The 17113-nt window shown below is 48.7% G+C and overlaps 1 protein-coding gene across 1 annotated transcript; it reads right to left on the bottom strand.

Moving 5' to 3' along the window:
- Positions 1 to 1848: 1848 nt before the first annotated feature.
- Positions 1849 to 5564, bottom strand: LOC123182587 (F-box protein At5g46170). The gene is made up of 2 exons (XM_044595217.1): positions 4160 to 5564; positions 1849 to 2377 (listed from the first exon to the last, which is right to left on the bottom strand). The coding sequence occupies exon 1, from the start codon at positions 5483 to 5485 to the stop codon at positions 4202 to 4204; it is 1284 nt and encodes a 427-aa protein (XP_044451152.1). The 5' UTR covers positions 5486 to 5564; the 3' UTR covers positions 1849 to 2377; positions 4160 to 4201.
- Between the last annotated feature and the right edge of the window lie 11549 nt (positions 5565 to 17113).

Here is a 17113-nt window from a genome sequence, read left to right as displayed (position 1 = left end):
CAAATAAGAGGCAGCAAGCAGGGAAATAATTTTATGTGCGATTAGTGTAGATATCATTCACAACAAACATTGAATACAAATATTCATAATCTGGTATCTGCAAAGTTTTGGTATTGATTATCCTAATGAATGAGCCCATGATGGTTAAGTGGAAAATTATCGAATTGAAATAAATATTTTAGATGACTTGCATGAGCTAGCACTTATATTAGATCATCTCTGGCACCTCCCCAAAATTTTAACCCATAAAAATTAGAAGTCCTCAAATTTGAGTTATAGCTTTTTGCACCAACCCTTCCTCAAAATAGAAACTTTCTGCAGATGGTCATTTAAAATAGAAGTTCAAACTAGACTTAGAGAACTTGTTGGTTCATTGTACATAACACAACCTAAATTAAGAGCTAAACCGAGTTAAACATCTACTTCTGGGCCGAGGAGATGCTGATGACTAGTGCCTTGTGGGAGCTCCACGCCTCATGGTTGTGAGTGGCCCTCCTAATCCATGGCACAGTGGGTCAAATTTCGGTTGTTTGCTTACTCGTATGCTTGTTTAGTTTTGCACGACACGAAGCTCAAGGCACCCCTCAGACAAGCTCTGTGGGAACGCCTGAATCGACCATTTCCATAGATGCAAACTCCTTGTAGTGCAATTTAAACTATGAAGGACGATGCGGACTGGGATTTTGGAGGCAAACAAATATGATGCCGAACGTGACCCAAAACGTACATACCCTGAATAGGATTCGGGAAAACACGAAAAGTGTCATATCATCCAAACAGGCCCCATATTCATCTGGATCAGCACCCGAAGTGTTCAACTGCATGAAGAACGCAGGACTGGGCCAACTTAAATTTATACAAGAAAAAGGGAAAGATACGATACAGGCGCCTACTCTCCTGACATGAGTCAGATAATAAAGATTAGTAAAATGGATGTTGACTGTTGATGGTTTATTCACTGTCAAATCTCTCTATAGACATTTAGTTGTAGCAGACATGAATTCCCACGAAAGTTTTTATGGAGGACCGAAATTCCACCAAAAATCAGAGTCATGCTTTGATTGATGGTCATGAATAATGTCCTAACTAGAGATGATCTGCTAAGGAGGTGGAAAGGCAGCAAAACTGTGTGTTTTGTGGTCATGATGAGAGCATTGAGCATCTCTTCTTTAGATGTTCTGTTACTAGACTGGTATGGAGCCTTTTTAAGTGTGCTTTCAATTTAAGATCTATACCTGATAGTTTGAGTGTATGTTTTAGTAGTTGGTGTTGGTTGGTGTTGCTGCTATATTTTGGATTATTTTGAGATGTAGAAATGACATAGTATTTGAAAGGACTATCAGTAATGATTCTGTTGTACTGATAAAAAGCAATGTCGCAGATAAAGGAGGAAAGTCCAAAGGTGTTGATGCTGGGAGCAAAAATCATAGAGCATGTAAGTGAAGTTTGCCGAGCATCTCAAGGGTGGCATCCTGGAGCTTTCCGGATCCATGGCTGAAGCTTCTTCAACTTCTTTCCGGATCCATGGCTGAAGCTTCTTCAACTTCAACCTCCCGTGCATTTCATTGCCATGCAATGTGCTGTAAGTATGGAGTCTGGTGTTTACTGCCTGTTTAGCGGGTTTGCTTTCAGGTTTTTGATGATGATATGCTGGTAGTTCTTTGAGTAGGTCTATGTAATGAATCAGATGGTTTCTTTAATAACAGAAATCAGAGGGGGAGGCCTCTCTTCGTTCAAAAAAAAAATCCCGCAAACAAACAAAAACACATAGAACAACAGTACAAGAAGAGAGTCGAGGCCGAAATAATATTTCACGCCGACCCCGAATAAGACATGCTCTCAGCAGCAGCATCGACACAGAAATGCTTCAGCACTCAACACACAGCATTGTACCACTACATTAGCCCTTGTTTCGAAGTAAACATTTACGGAGGGTCTGCAAGTTCAGACTAGAAACGAACTTGCAGATACTCATGTACATCTCATGCTACAGAACGCTGCAAACTTCCTTTCCAAAAAGAGCTACAATCCGAAGCGAGAAATCGACATGGTGTTAGCACCAGCTTCACGAGGATCCATACATACAACGAAGATCTACCCGTAATGCCGCCACATCCGACGTAGGCAAGTGGAGGGACGGCCGCCAGCAGGCTCAACGATGACTTGTCTAGCAGCTCCAACATCGACGAGTTGAGAGGTTCCGAACAGACCCGAAGGATGCACATAGCTTTTCTCCACGTTCATACATTACTAACTACTTGTCCGGGTTTCTCAGGTAGGTGCAGGCTGGAGTAAAATAGGCAGCCAGAGAACTTCGACTCCATTGCTTAAGTTACATTGTGCTTCGAGTTGCATCTCGTGAGAGAACAGAATAAACCTGAAAACAGAGACAGGAACGTGAAACATTTCAGCAAAATGCTATGAAGAGTGAAGGGACTTCACAGTTACAAAGTTATTACAGCTTTCCATATAGCCTTCTGCACATTAGTTAATTAGTGTACAACTGCACATTACATTAAACAGATTTGAGTTTTATGGCATTATAAATCGACCAGAAACTATTGTAGTAGGGCCTGAAATCTACAGCCTACATATAACTAAGTGGATCCTACATTTTAAGTGGCCCATCCACCCTCATCTTCTCCTGAGCGAAAATCCTTGAAGCGGAACTAACCAATTTAGATGGATGAATGCGGAAGATTCCTCATATGTGCTTGGGCTATGGATAGCAAGTACCTAATTCTACGACTAAAGTACACAGCATGTTGGGCCATATCGGCAGATACACATGATGGTAAGTTGGTAACCAACGCAATTAAGAAGATCGGCTTTTGTCCCAGAAAGCACACTTTCCTTTGACTAGCCTAGCATCAAGACTTCTTAACATTTCTCCTTTTTTTCCTACCTTAACTGCACAATTCAAAAGTAGTAATGGAACGGGTGATCCTTAAAGAGCACGCGGTGCAACTTTTATCATAATGGGTAGAAATAATACATCCCGAAAGTACAGGTTGGTGCACAGCATTTTTCTTTTCTTAAACCACAATTGCCTTCCACTAGCCCTTAGCCCCTAGCATTCCCCAAATCTCCAACACCCCCTCTCTTTATTTCCTATTCCTTAATTGCACATGTCCAAAGTAATAATGGGAAAGATGGTTCTTAATGAAGTGCAGAGTACAGCTCTTATCAAAATGGTAAAACAGCTGAAAACGACAGTTTGCGGGTAGATATTGGTGTTTGTACATAAGAAAATGCAAGATATTAGGCATAGCAAAGAAAGCTAGCCAGCTAAACCTGTTTGCTTCTTGCTGGAAAGATGGACATTCTTATATGTGGGTTTCAACTTGGTCAGTCAGTTAAATTTTCGAGAGTCAGAACTCAGAAGAAGAATTGACACCTCATAAATTAAGCGCCACAGGCAAATCAAACAGGATTATCTATGTCATGTATCACTGATGAATGATGATCAGTGCTAACATAATTTTCCAACGTCGCAAAAAGAAAGAAAGTGACCGGGAATAATGATTTGGCAAACCACTTGTTGATCATACGAATTGAATTATTTCATTTAAGTTTATATGAAGGTTACTGGCTTATCACCATCACCAAAAAAACTGAAGTAACGAACACCAAACACATCACTGCTGAATCATGAATCTAGGAGCCTGTTCAAACTCCGATACTCTTTCAGGATTTGTGCAATAACGTATTGCCAGAGTTCATAATGTTCATGAGAAGTATGATTTTAAATTGAGTTCCATTGTATGGTTGTACACTCAGTCTAGCAATGTACTCATGTAAATTGAGTTTGGAGCCAAAACTGAATATTTAAAGGGAGAACTAGTATACAATAGCCGAAACAAGTGCTTCACAATAACTCCATATAAGTACACACTAATTCGATGATTGGTTTATAATAATTTGCTTCTTACGACAAATAACCAAAATATTAACACGAGGTAAACCTAAATCCAACATTCCGACTAACACTCAAATCTTAAAATTTCTAACTACGTTGGCTACAAATCTACAATGCATCACAATGGTGGTGAGCTGGTGATGATAGTGTCACAATTGTGCAAAATAAGGTTGAGTCAGTCCTTAGAGGCAAAGCTAAATAATCAGACAAATATTGGACCGAATGCAGTGTGAAATTTACCTCTCACAGATGAAACTTCTGGAATGGCACTCCCTCCATAGCTTAGAATGAGTTCATCTCAAGGCTATACATCCTCCGCTTGAGAAGCACACCGACGGCCGTCCGATATGGCTCCTCAAAAGCATCTGAAACCCAGGATCCACCTGCTGACCCAGCAGTTGCATTCCCAACTGCATCCATCATTGCCTCTTCGCTCGGCTTGATGGCCACCAGTGTTGCTCCATTCAAGACCGTGCCCCCAGGCAGCTCAATGTGTGGCGCATACCACAACCGCATGCTAAGGGCCGGCATGAGCGTGCGGTGCGAGTCACCAGACGCTGATACTGGCCTGACCCGTAGCTCCTGCAGTTGCCACTTGTCCATGGTGAGCACGCCCTGCCCATCGGCGTCCGTCAGATCCAGGCTCTCCAGCAACGCGTGGTCGGAAATGATGGGCTGCAGCAGGTAATGCCGGGCCGACGCCGCAATCAGCGAGCTGATGGTCCATAGCACCCGCAGCTTAAGCCCCCCGTTGGTGTAGAAGGACTCCGGTATGCTCCCTGAATCGTCAGACTCGGCACAATCAGCGGTCGCAGGAGGAGGTGCGGCAGTGGCGCCGTCCTTGGCGGCAGAGGAGGGCGAGGCGGAGGCGGAGGCGGCGCCGAGGATGACGCAGCTGCCGAGCGTGGAGCCGAAGTCGGCCTTCCACTTGAGCAGCACGCCGTCGTCCATGCCGAGCTCGCCGGCGGGGAGCTCGATGCGCAGGCTGCGGAGCTCCTTGAAGGAGCGGAGCACCTCGGAGGGCGAGTGGTGCGAGACGTCGCCGGGGGGCGCCGACGCCGAGGACGAGAGCGAGGAGGCGGCGGAGCGGCGGAAGGAGGAGAGGGAGGCGGAGGCCGGGAAGTCGGAGGCGGAGCCGGCGTGGGAGAGGATCTGGCCGAGCGCCTGGATGGGCTTGACGATGCCGCCGATGAGCATGCGCGCGATCTGGGAGAAGACGCCGCGCGCGCGGGCGGAGGCGGAGGCGGTGGGGGAGGAGGGCGCGGAGGAGGACGGGGAGCCCGAGGCGGAGGAGGCGGGGTCGTCGGGGATGACGCAGTCGACGCGGACGAGCACGGAGTCGACGAGGGGCACGAGGGCGTGGAAGCGGCGGGAGACGAGCGCGCAGCGGCCGAGCGCCTTGACGTCGCCGATGCGGTTGAAGATGAGGAGGAGCAGCGGGTCGGGGAGGCCGTCGAAGCGGTCGTCGGCCGCCGCGGCGGCCGAGAGGCGGTGCGGCTGCCGCTCCTCCTCCTCGCAGCGCCACCGGCGGGGCCCCGCGGCGGCGGCGGCGGCGTCCGCGGCCATCGGCCGGCGGCGTCGGGGGGCCGGATCTGGGGGAGGGGGGAATGCGGGGCGTGGGAGGCCACGAGGAGAGGAGGGAGCGGGCGTGGAGGTGGACGGCTTGCACTGCCTTGAATCCTTGATGATGTTTTCTGCTCTCTCGGGGAAGACAAAATGCCGTGGAGCCCCTGCACCTTCCCGAAATCGTGGCGGTGTAATGCAGTTCTTTTTCACTTTAATAATTCAGCTTTGGGAGTTTTCGGAGAGGAATTCGCTGTGGGTTCCGTCGGTGCCAGGCCCTACCGGCACCACGATGTGATTGAGAAAATGAAACGCCAAGAGCGACTCCATCCGCGCCCTCAACGGGCCTTCTCCAGACGATTTTTTAGCGCTGACGGGCGAAAATCGGTCCAGTCGCGTCTTTAGAAGTCTGTTTTTCGTCGGGTTGGACCAAAATAACAGCCGGCGCACCCGAGCCGAACCCAGCGCGCTGGGGGCGCCGGCACAAGCGAAAAGGGGTGCGGGGCCGTTCCGTCGGCGAGAGGAGGGCCTTTTTCCGCCGTTTCTTCCCGCTTTTCCACCCGGCTTCCCTCTCATTCTCTCCATTCCTCCCGTCAATCTCCTCCTCCTCCCCTCCCCGTCGGCCGCCATGTCACCGAAGAAGTACGTGGCCCCCCCACCGCGACGGCTCCGACCGCCGCCGTCGCCCAGCCGAAGTAGAGGAAGCCGAGGGCGCTGCCGTCCAAGCCGCCGGGCATGTCCAACGCCGACTGGTGGGCGGAAGTTCAGCGCCGGGAGGCTGTCACCACCGACCGGAGGAACGGGGCCAACGCCAAGAAGGCACGGGACAGCGCGGCGCGGCTCGCGGCTGCGGCGGCGGCGGAGCAGGCGGAGCGCTCGGCCGAACAAGCCGAGGCGGCTCGCGTGGGGATGATGAACCCACCCGGCGGCCACGGCCAGTACGCGCCCTGAAGCCAGCAAAGCGTCGGTTCTCTGGCCGGCTTCTCGTCGTCGCCGCAACCCTGGGGCTGCACGCCGTCGCCGGGCTACACCGACGGTGACGCGCCCGGCGGGTTCAACCCCAACGTCACCTTCCCCCATGGTCACCCGGCCCGCCGGACGCCCTCGCCCGCCTTCGCCGGCGTGCAATACCCTCTGTACACCTACTCACCGCCGGCCTACGCATCCTCCCCGACGCCCCCTCTCCGTCGTGGCGCGCTGCCCTTCTCCCAAGCCTCCACGTCGCTTCTCCGCGACACCGACGCGACCGAAGCCGACATGGACGACATCATCACGGCCGGCTCGGCCGCGGCCGCCGCGTCCCCCGGGTTTACTACCCATGACGACATCAACGGCGACATGGACGGCGAGCTCGACTACAGCGAGGAGGAGCCGGAGCCGGAGCCGGAGGACGAGGAGGAGCCGGCGCCTGCTCCGGCGAGGAAACAGAAGAAGAAGAAGAAGAAGGGGACGGCCAGGACCGGCGAGCCGCGCATCAAGTGGGCGTCCAAGGAGGACGAGTGCCTCGCCGAAGCGTGGAAAGTCGTCTGCCTCGACCCGATCACCGGCACGAACCAGAGCATCGACACGTATTGGGACCGCATCAAGGCCGAGTTCGACGAGCGCAAGCTCGTCGACCCCTACTTCAAAGGCGTGTACATGCAGCGCGGGGCGAAGGCAATGGCGAACCATTGGGGGCTCATCCAGTCGGCGTGCAACAAATGGCATGGGATCGTCGAGGAGATCGCGACTCGCTCGGAGAGCGACGCCAGCATCGAGGATCACGTATGACACGCCGGCCTCTCCTTTTTCCTTTCGTCGGTGCGCGCCGCTGACTGGTTGTTCCTCGGCGCAGTTGGTGCGGATGTTCGCCATGTTTCGCCAGGACAGCAGCGACCAAGATTTCAAGTACCTCCACGTCTTCAAGCGGATCGAGAAGTGCGAGAAGTGCGCGGATGTCCGGCGCACCCTCGCCAAGGCCAAGGAGACCTACAAGCTGGACGCGCCGACGCCGGGTGCGGGCGACGGGCGCCTCGAAGGAAACAAGGGGGCCAAGAAGGGGAAACACGCCGACTCGGCAACCGCACGAGTCCAGGAGTCCATTGAGCATTGCCTCGCCGACGCACAGGCCCGGGCCGCCTTGCGTGAAGAGAAGACCGAGGCGCGGTGGTCGGCGTTGATGACCAACAGCGCCGTCAAGCTCGACCTACTCCGGACCAACGTCGCCGCGAAGAAGAGGAACACCGACCTGGCTTTCCTCATGGGCGGGGCGGACATGCTCCAGAGCAACGACGAGCAGCTCAAGGCGTGGTACTTGGCGGAGCACGGCCTCATCCTGAACCAGCTGTCGTCGACGGCGCCGCCAACTCCCACGCCCACGCCGACGACGCCGCCAAGCCCGAGCGATGATGCCTCCACGACGCCCAGCAGCACAGAAGCCGCGCCGACGCCGCCCAACACAGAAGCAGCTCCGACACCGCCAAGCCCGCGCACGCCGACTCCACCGACGCAAGAGGCCGACCCCGCCGTTTGATGCCCACACGTCCTTTCCATTTTTTGTACGCCGAACTTTTCATCCGATCGCCGAACTCTAGCAAGGTGACCGCCGAACTGATGAGCCGCTGATCTCCGGACTTGTGGCTTTTTTTGTGAGCGGGAATGACCAAGTTTGAATTTGTCGCGTCTTGGGAGGCGGCGCCTGGGGGCGTGGCTGGGAGCTAGATCGCCCCCAGGGGCCAATCTAGCGCCGGTTCGCCCCCGGGCCGCTCTTTTTCGACGCCCTTGAGGGGCCAATGGCTAGAGATGCTCTAAGGCTGCGTTTGGCACTGCAGTATTTTTGGAGTTTTAGAAAAATACCATGGTACTTTTAAAAACCACGGTTTAAAATACTTTGATGTGTTTGGTGTCACCAAATGCTCCAGTTTACAAGACCGTAGTATCTCCAAAACCCTGGTTTTCTCACAGTATCAGAAAAAGAGGTCCGGACCCCTTTCTTTTAAACCGAGAAACGATCGCTCTCATTGGTCTCTCAACTCCATCTTTCCGGCCGTCAACCATTGTGATTATACCGCATGTTTTCTGTAGCTATGAATAAACAATCCAAGCTCAGCACATGGGAAGGAAGGTACGTGCCCTTGTGGCCTTGTACGCCTATTGATCTACTCTGTCGTTGATCTCGCCAATTTGGTATTGTACCCCGCAGGTTAAACCTGAACCACGTAATCACGACGTATCGTTGTTTTCCTCTTCTCCCTGGCGGCTGGAACCCTGGCCGCCGCCAGGAGAGGCCGATCTTTCAACATCGTTCTCCGGCGGCTCCCATCCGCCGGCAACCTCGGTCGTCGGTGGTGAGGGGGTCACCGGATCCACGCATGTAGGTCGTTTTTACTCCCTCGTAGTTTAGGTTTTTTAGGTTGTTTATTGTCTTTGCTTCGGCGGCTATGATGACAACGCTGAATAAAGATTCTTCGGATCCTTCCCTGACAAGGTCATCGGTCCTATAGTTGAGGTGGATTTAGAAATCAGTCTGTTCAAGCAAGGATGGTGTGGCGGCAGCGACGGCATCCTCGTGGTGGACCTTGTCCTCGGGCTCCGCCGTTGCGACGGCGTTTGCTCCAGCGTCTGCGCGGAGCTTGGGAGGTAGTCCAGGAGCGGATGCAGATTATGGTTTGCATCGACGACATCTGGAAGACGGAGCATGTGCTGGCTCGTGGTTCGTGGATGGCAGGTATGGTTTTCTCCTTCGGTGTTTTAGTCGTGGTGGGGTGCCAGATCTGGAGTTCGATGGCGTGTCCGGAGTGTTGCCCGGTCTGATTCGTTCAACGGCAAGGGCTTCACTTTTGGTGAGCCACCTTGGAGGTCCGCAAAGCTGCATATCAACGATGAAACCGCGTCGGGCTCGGGTAAGGAGGTGATTCGTCGTTCTTTTCTTCGATGGCTGTTGTGGTGGTGCCGGAGGCAGGTGACGAACGTTGGTGTAAAGCTCAGAGATGTTCTGCTATCTTTTCAGTTTTATCATGTCGGTCTTTACGTGACTTGTACTTTGTTCTTTGTAATATGAACAAGACACGTATTACCATGAAAAAAAATTGGTGTTGTACCAGGGCAGCCTGTTGATTTAGCACAGCACCCCCACGTCCTGCTTGTCCTTGCCTGTCTCTGCACAGCGCCGCCGCGACCTCCTTGGCAGCCTTGCGCCACTGCTCCCTCTCACACTCTAGACCTGCGAGCGGCAGGAGTTGGCATCCATAGCGTGAAGACACATGCCCACTTGTTCACGGTAAAGGCAACGCTGCATGCATACAACAGCCGTGAGCACAAGCTGGTCAGATCGTGTAGCTGAGTTCGGTTCAGTTCGTTATCTTCAGGGTTAGCCATGCAACCTAACAACAGGTGAGAATTGGAGAAAACTGAGAAAAAACCGATTTAGCAAACGCCTCTCTGGTTTTGCCAGAGCCATGAAAAACCGCAGTTTTTAGATACTGAAGTATTAAACGCCCACGCGTTGGAATACTGAGGTTTTGTAATACTACGGTTTTAGAAAAACTGTGCTGCCAAGCAAACTCTAGATTAGGCTAGAAAAAGAGTAGGCAGGAAACTCTCTATTTGTCCACTCGCACAACCACACCTCTCAAATTGAAACTCTCGAAATCATGCAATTTCATGCGCCTCCATCATACAGCATAAATTCATCGTCAATTCAACAATGCAACAAAGCAGAATAAACCACAATTCAACACATGCCAAATTTTTTTACGGTTTATAGATAGACGACGCAAGAATGAATCATTCGACCCTCGCGACCGCGGCCGTGCTCTCTTTGCATGTGTTGATCTCTTTTTTCTTCACCACAAGCGACTTCAATGTGGACCACTTCCTGGTCACAGCTTCCTACGTGCGTTACTTGGCGCGCCGCTCCCTTCGGACACATACTACACCTTGCAACTAACCCCCATGGACTCCGCCAGGAATCATCCATGCCGGCGGTGAGGGACGGGGTACTCAGCGACGTCATCTATGACAGCGGACGATGGCGGACAGGGAGCAAGGGTGGAGGACAACGACAGCTCGGCCGTAGGAAATGAGGGACATACGTGGGAGGGCAGCAATCGATTTGGCGGACTAGATCAATTTGGAGGGATTTAGGGTGGGTTCGGTCTGTCAGATCCTACGTGACAGGAACGTCCGAGTACCCTATATCCATGTCAAATATGCTTAGTCCAGAGAAAATGTGGGCAGGAGACTCCATGCAGTATTTTAAGACAAAAAGGTAATCTATCATGAGATAGTAGACGAGAATTTATACATCCAGTTGATAAAGACAAACAAGAGTAGACAGTTGTACACTTGCAGTATTTTATAAAACAAAGAGGCGCGCTTCGGTACAACCCCCTCCCCAAAAAAAAACGTACAAGGGGTAGGGTGGTCATTTCACACGCCGTATGAAAATACCCGCCCGCCGTACGCACGCCCGCGTCGCCGTACGGCGCTGTCGCGTACGCCCGCCCGTCCGCGCCCACGCCCGGTGTACGCCCGCCCGCATGCACGCCCGCCCCGCTGCGTACGCCCGAATGATTAAAAAAAACCGATCGGGCGAACCCTATCTTCACGTCGCCTCAGGCGCCACCACCGCCGCCGCCATCTCCGGCAGTACCTGGCCGACGGAAAAAAAAACCTACGCGTTGTGCGCTACCGGACGCCGACAACCGCCCCTCGTCAGCCCGGCGTGCTGTTCTCCCTCGCGTTGTGTGTGACTAGACGCCGACAACCGCCTCGGTCGGGCAGACGCCTCCGCCGCCGCCAGCTCGTAGCTGTTCGCCGTCGAGTCTCCGACGAATCCCAACACTATTCTCATGTCTGACGAAGCCAACGAGGTACGCGAGGCGCTGGCATAGTGATTTAAAAACGGATTTTAATTGCGAAGATGTTACCTGATGTTTGAATGGATCTTTGATTATATATGAACGTGTATAGATTGAGGCTGAAATAGGATATGACGGTGATGATGGCGGTAGCGAGGACGGATCATTGTCATTGGATGAAGACGAACATGACGGCGAAAATTATATGAGTTTGGATGAGTCTTACAGTGGCAATGTAAGTGGTCTGCATGTTGTCAACCATATTAAATACAAGCATCCGCGATGACAATAACATGTTTGACTTTGCACAGATAGGAAGGGATGATGACAATGAGGATATGGATGTAGATGATTCATATGCTGAAAGCGGAAGCCATGTAGGTTTAGATTTATGTATTGTAGTTTTTTTAAAGTAACATGAAAAACGCATCAAATCTTACTTATCATATTTACAATTTGCGCAGATGGAAGTGGAAGGGTACTATGAGTGGAATTTTCTCGATGATACCAATGACGAAAACGATATTGATGCATCTTATAATGACAGCTCGAGCAAAGTAAGTAGTGGAAAGTGAATACATATGATAGTCCTTATACAACTACTTACTGACATATAAGGTTGTTTGTATTTTTTTTCTAGGGAGAGGTTGGTGCCGCGTGCGAAAACGATGATGATGCCGATGGTGATGAGTGCAATTTTGACACTGGGTACAATGAATACCAGCAAGAGTCACTAGACAGGCATTGGACGGTGATGTCCACGACGTTCAGGACAGACGAGGAGGCATATGATTTCTATAACGATTATGCAAAAAAGCGTGGCTTCAACATTAGGAAGGACAACTTGAAATATGCAAAGGGTATCGACGCACGTAGGCGCTTGAGGAGGTTTCTGTGTTCAAGGGCTGGGAAACGACATGCCAAGTTTTGTACCATGGAAGGGAAGAAGCGCAGGCTGAGAGCGGAGACTCGGTGCTATTGCGAGGCCCATCTAACTGTGAAGCTTGACAGAGAGCGCTCCATTTGGTATGTCAGCAGTTTCAGCGATGATCATAGTCACACTCTTGCTAGACCGGATGAAGTTATATATCTTCGATCTCATAATCAGATAAAGGGACCAGAAACTCGAGATCTTAGCAATGGCAGGTGCTGGGCTAAAAAAACATTGGATTTATGACAACTTCGTTAGTAGGTATGGATCATATGCACGGGCTGGTTTCGGGAGGAGGAAGCTTTATAACATGTGTTATAGGGAGAAAATGAAGTTGCTAGCAAAGGGTGATGCGGACACTGCGATTGGTATCATGATGACGAGAAAGGCAAGGGATCCAGACTTTTTCCTTGAGCACACTGTTGACGCAGAAGGCAAGCTGAAGAACATGTTCTGGTGTGATTCTCAGTCACGTCGGGATTACCTTGGCTTTGGTGATGTAATCGTCTTCGACAACACTTACAAGATGAATAGGTACGGAATGCCATTCATACTTTTTGTTGGTCTAAACAATCATCATTGCACCACTGTGTTTGGTTGTGCTGTTGTGTCAGATGAGACGGAGGATACATATGTTTGGGTGTTGCAGACCTTCTTGAGAGCTCATTGTCAGAAGAAGCCAAGGTCTGTAATTACAGACGGAGACGCAGCCATGATAAGGGTCGTCAGGAAGGTCCTTACTGACGTGTGGCATCGACTTTGTTCATGGCATATAGAGAAAAACATGCAGAAACACCTCCACCACAAGTCCCTTAAGGAGTTCAGGTCTCTTATTTACTATGCTACTACACATGATGAGTTTGAGGCGAGATGGACAGCTTTTAGAGCTAAATGGGAGTCGGAGAAAACTGAAACATGGTTGCGTAGGATGTATAGGAAGAAAAGGCTTTGGGTTGCATCATATCTCACCGGTGAGTTCTTCCTTGGTATGCGGAGTAACCAGAGGAGTGAGAGTCTGAACTCTTGCCTTCATATGCATCTTGACTCTGGCATGACAATTGTTGATATGGTTGTGCATTATGAGAACTGCATTGTTCGGCTTCGTGAGAACGAGTCACACGACGACTGCATGCCCACACAGACACTCCCTGTACCAGTACTCGACGAGTTCAAATGCATTGAAAAAGCCGCTGCCCGTGACTTCACTGCGGTGAACTTTTACCTCTTGCAGAAAGAAATGAAGAAGGCAGCGGATCTTGAGATCATAGATATACTCAGTGGAGCCGTCAGTAGGAGATTCATAGTGGCATGGAAAAATAAGAGGCAACTGAGATTCAAAGTGGACTATACACCTACTAATTCAGAAGAAACAGTGAAGTGCAGTTGTGATAGTATGAAACGTAAAGGTCTTCCATGCAAGCATGTCCTTTATGTTTTAGCCATGTTGAACGTGAAGGACTTACCTAAGTGCTTAGTGCTGCGAAGATTCACCAAGAATGCTAGAGGTGGACTGCCCGTGAAACGCACTAGCGATCTCTTCGCATGGGGATGGGCAGGTACTGAGGAGAGAACTAAGTATAGTGAGTTGACTATTTTGTCCGCGGAAGCAAATCATGCGGCATGTCATAGACCATTCCTATTTGATAAACCGAAGGCTGCTCTGGAGGATGTGATAGCAAACAAGGACGTTGAGGAGGAAGATTATGTGAGACAGCATAGGGTTGCACATGACGATGCTTTTGTGCCGGATCAAGATCATGTTTTTGTTGGTGATCCAGAGAAAATCAATACGAAAGGAGCACCGAAAGGGAAGAATAACAAAGGCCGTGGTAAGGAACCTGGCGTGACTAAAAACGGTAGACCTAAAGGTTTTGATGAGAAACCTCCTGTACGCCTATGCGGTTTATGCAGAATAAAAGGTCATTTCAAAAACAATTGTCCTCAGAATCCTAACTATGTGCACACCTTTTTATTAACGTTCTTTTCTTGTTAAGTTTATTCTTTACAAAATTTTGACGTATATTATGATCTTTCTATGCAGGAACATGGCATGATGATCATAGCAAGGATTGTTTGAATAAGAAGAACAACTTCTGAATAGAGTTGACGATTTATTTGGTTCTATTGAAGAATAGTACTTATATATTTGTTTCGGAACATCGATACGGGAGACTTGTAATCGGTGTTTACTTATGTCATATTTGTTGGCACTATACTCGTTGTTCTTAATATGATATGCGACATACACATTTTACGTTATAATATATATTTCTTGGCGCTATAGGCATTGTTTTTAATACGATATATGATGTATACATTATTTTCGTAGAAATATATGATTTTGTATATAAAACATGCATGTTGGGCGATTGGAGGCGTTGTACAGCCGCCGGTTGCTTTATTTTAAAATAAAAACGTTAACAGCCCCTGGGGGCGAGTGGCGCCAGCGGGCGCAAATGGGCGGTACGTACGAGGACGATTCTGCTACCGCCGCAGATGGCGATCCTGAGGCAGACGCCGCCCTCGGGCGCAGAGGGGCGCACGCGGGCAGACGGGGAATCAACCTCGGGGGCGGCACAGGCGAACCATGGAGCGACGCGCGGCGCGGGCCGGCTGGCCAGATGACGCGGCCCACGTGTGCCATCTCGCGCCGAACACGTGGTGCGGCGCGGGCGACGCTCGCCTCTGATACGTCAACATGATATATCAACTGTGTATTTTAAAGCCCCAACATTGTACTTTCGCGTGAACACTCATTCAACACAAAATATAAATTAAATTCTAAAAAATCAAATGATTAAAATATACTTTAAATAAATTTGTCAGTCTACATAATCTGGACATGTGAAATATATTTGGAACTCACATAAAAAAATAAGACCATCCACACACAATCCTCGCTCATGAACACATCATGTTTTGAAAACAACTATGTAGAATTCTCGTATGAGATTTTTATTTTTGTTTCCTCTTCGCAAGTCGAATTATTTTGTTCTTCACTTCTGTAAGCTTATTTTCTGGGGACAAAATAATTCCAGTTATCATTCTTTCTCTCGAACTGTCAATAGATTCCTGAAAAGGAATAAAAATAATTTTAATTTCATCACTTATATATAATATGATGAACTAATTTTTCATACTAAAAATGTACCCACCTGAGAAATAGCAGTAATAAAATTTTCTCCGTCCCAGTATTGAAAACAGCGAAGGACAAACAACCCAAATGAATTCCTGTGTTTGAAAATCATAAGTGTAATTTTCAAAGCACGTTAAGTAAGATAGCACTGAATCAATTAATGTATTTCAAAAGCACGTGCAACATGTAACTCACCCATCTTCTTGTTGAGGCATGTCGTACGGGACTATAGGCCATGCGGACACATCCGGGAACGACATAATTGCACTATCATTTGCATCTTGGATATCTCCTGCAAGTCGCTCTCTGATAAAAAAATATAAACGCGTTGACTACATACGGTAAACAAATTATATGGTTAATTGTACACACATGAATACGACTTACAAAATTTTCAACGAATTTCCTGGTAGATTCAGAGATATTTTCCCCCCCTCAAAGAATCAAGAATTTGGAACTCTTTCTTTCTAGTGTGCATAACACACGTAATCCAATGGTTTTATCCTTATTTAAAGCAAAATAAGCCTATTTCACAAGTTAAATATTGTTACTAAGCTCGCATATGATAGTAATGAAAATACAATTCTGCAATACAAACGGTACCTTCGGTTTTGCAAAATATTCTGTCATGCATCTGTTGAGAGGTTCATTTGCATGTGTTAAACCTTCTGGATCGTCTACCGACTTCCCTCGTCTTACTAACTTTGGACGAGTGTTCAATAACCAATAAGACCTATGGGTGGGTACAAGATACCTGTCCTTGACGATACTTGAATCCGATATGTACGTCGCATATGCGTCAATTATTTGAAATAGATGACTAAATTTAACATGGATGCAATATACTTAACACATGAAATAAGCATGACAATAAAAGTACATACATCACCGGATAACCATGCATGGTTAAGTATCTGGCAAACTCTTGCCGCAGAAAGTCCTTCATCTTTACCATTGTTGAATATTTCATGGTTCTTGTGTTTTGGTGAGTGCTCGTACGCTTTCACGTACTGCACAGTGGCACGCACCGTATCGTCCACAGAATGATCAAACTGAGGGGTTGTTTCATTAAACAGTTCTACAACACAAGTCAATATAGTTATAGTACAAATTTGTAATATATAATTATCAAAAAAATATTCATACCATGTTTAACTTACTCGCTTTCGCGCAACGTTTCGCACGTTTTCTCGGAGTCTTTTTAACATAAGGAGATTTCTGGTACTTTGACGCACTCTGCTTTCGCTTCCCTGGAATCACCTCCTTCTTCTCTTCTATCTCGCTATTACCATCTGACACGCCTGTGACACTTCTTGCTCATTTTGTTGCACTTGCCATCTTGTTGCTTCTATTTCATGGGTTTTTAGAGATGATGCTTCTTTTTTTTCCGACTGCTCTCGGACATCTATAGGATCATCCTTCTCACCTTTATAGCTACTCAAGTGACCAGTACCGAGTTTGAACGAACCCCCTCCTTCAGAATCCAAATCATAATGCCCACTGCCATTTCGGCCATTAGGTGTGTGTATGTCATCATACTGGAATTCTTTTTTAGGATACTTGTTTTCATATCCGGACTCACTATTCTGTCCAAACAGATTTTCTTCCTCCTATGCCATTGTGCCTGGTTTGTACCGTAAACACTACAGGAGTTTTTTATTCTGTTTTTTAATATTTACAAATACAGTACTTTTTGGACACATTATTTTTGTATTTATAAAAGT

This window comes from Triticum aestivum, chromosome 1D (assembly GCF_018294505.1).
Source record: "Triticum aestivum cultivar Chinese Spring chromosome 1D, IWGSC CS RefSeq v2.1, whole genome shotgun sequence".
Classification (NCBI taxonomy): domain Eukaryota; kingdom Viridiplantae; phylum Streptophyta; class Magnoliopsida; order Poales; family Poaceae; genus Triticum; species Triticum aestivum.
The sequence above is the reverse complement of the archived record's forward strand: the minus strand, read 5'-3'. Positions and strand labels throughout refer to the sequence as shown.

Bases quoted from the DNA above. Each gene is read 5' to 3' on its own strand.
- LOC123182587 (XM_044595217.1), bottom strand. From the start codon at position 5,485: ATGGCCGCGGACGCCGCCGCCGCCGCCGCGGGGCCCCGCCGGTGGCGC.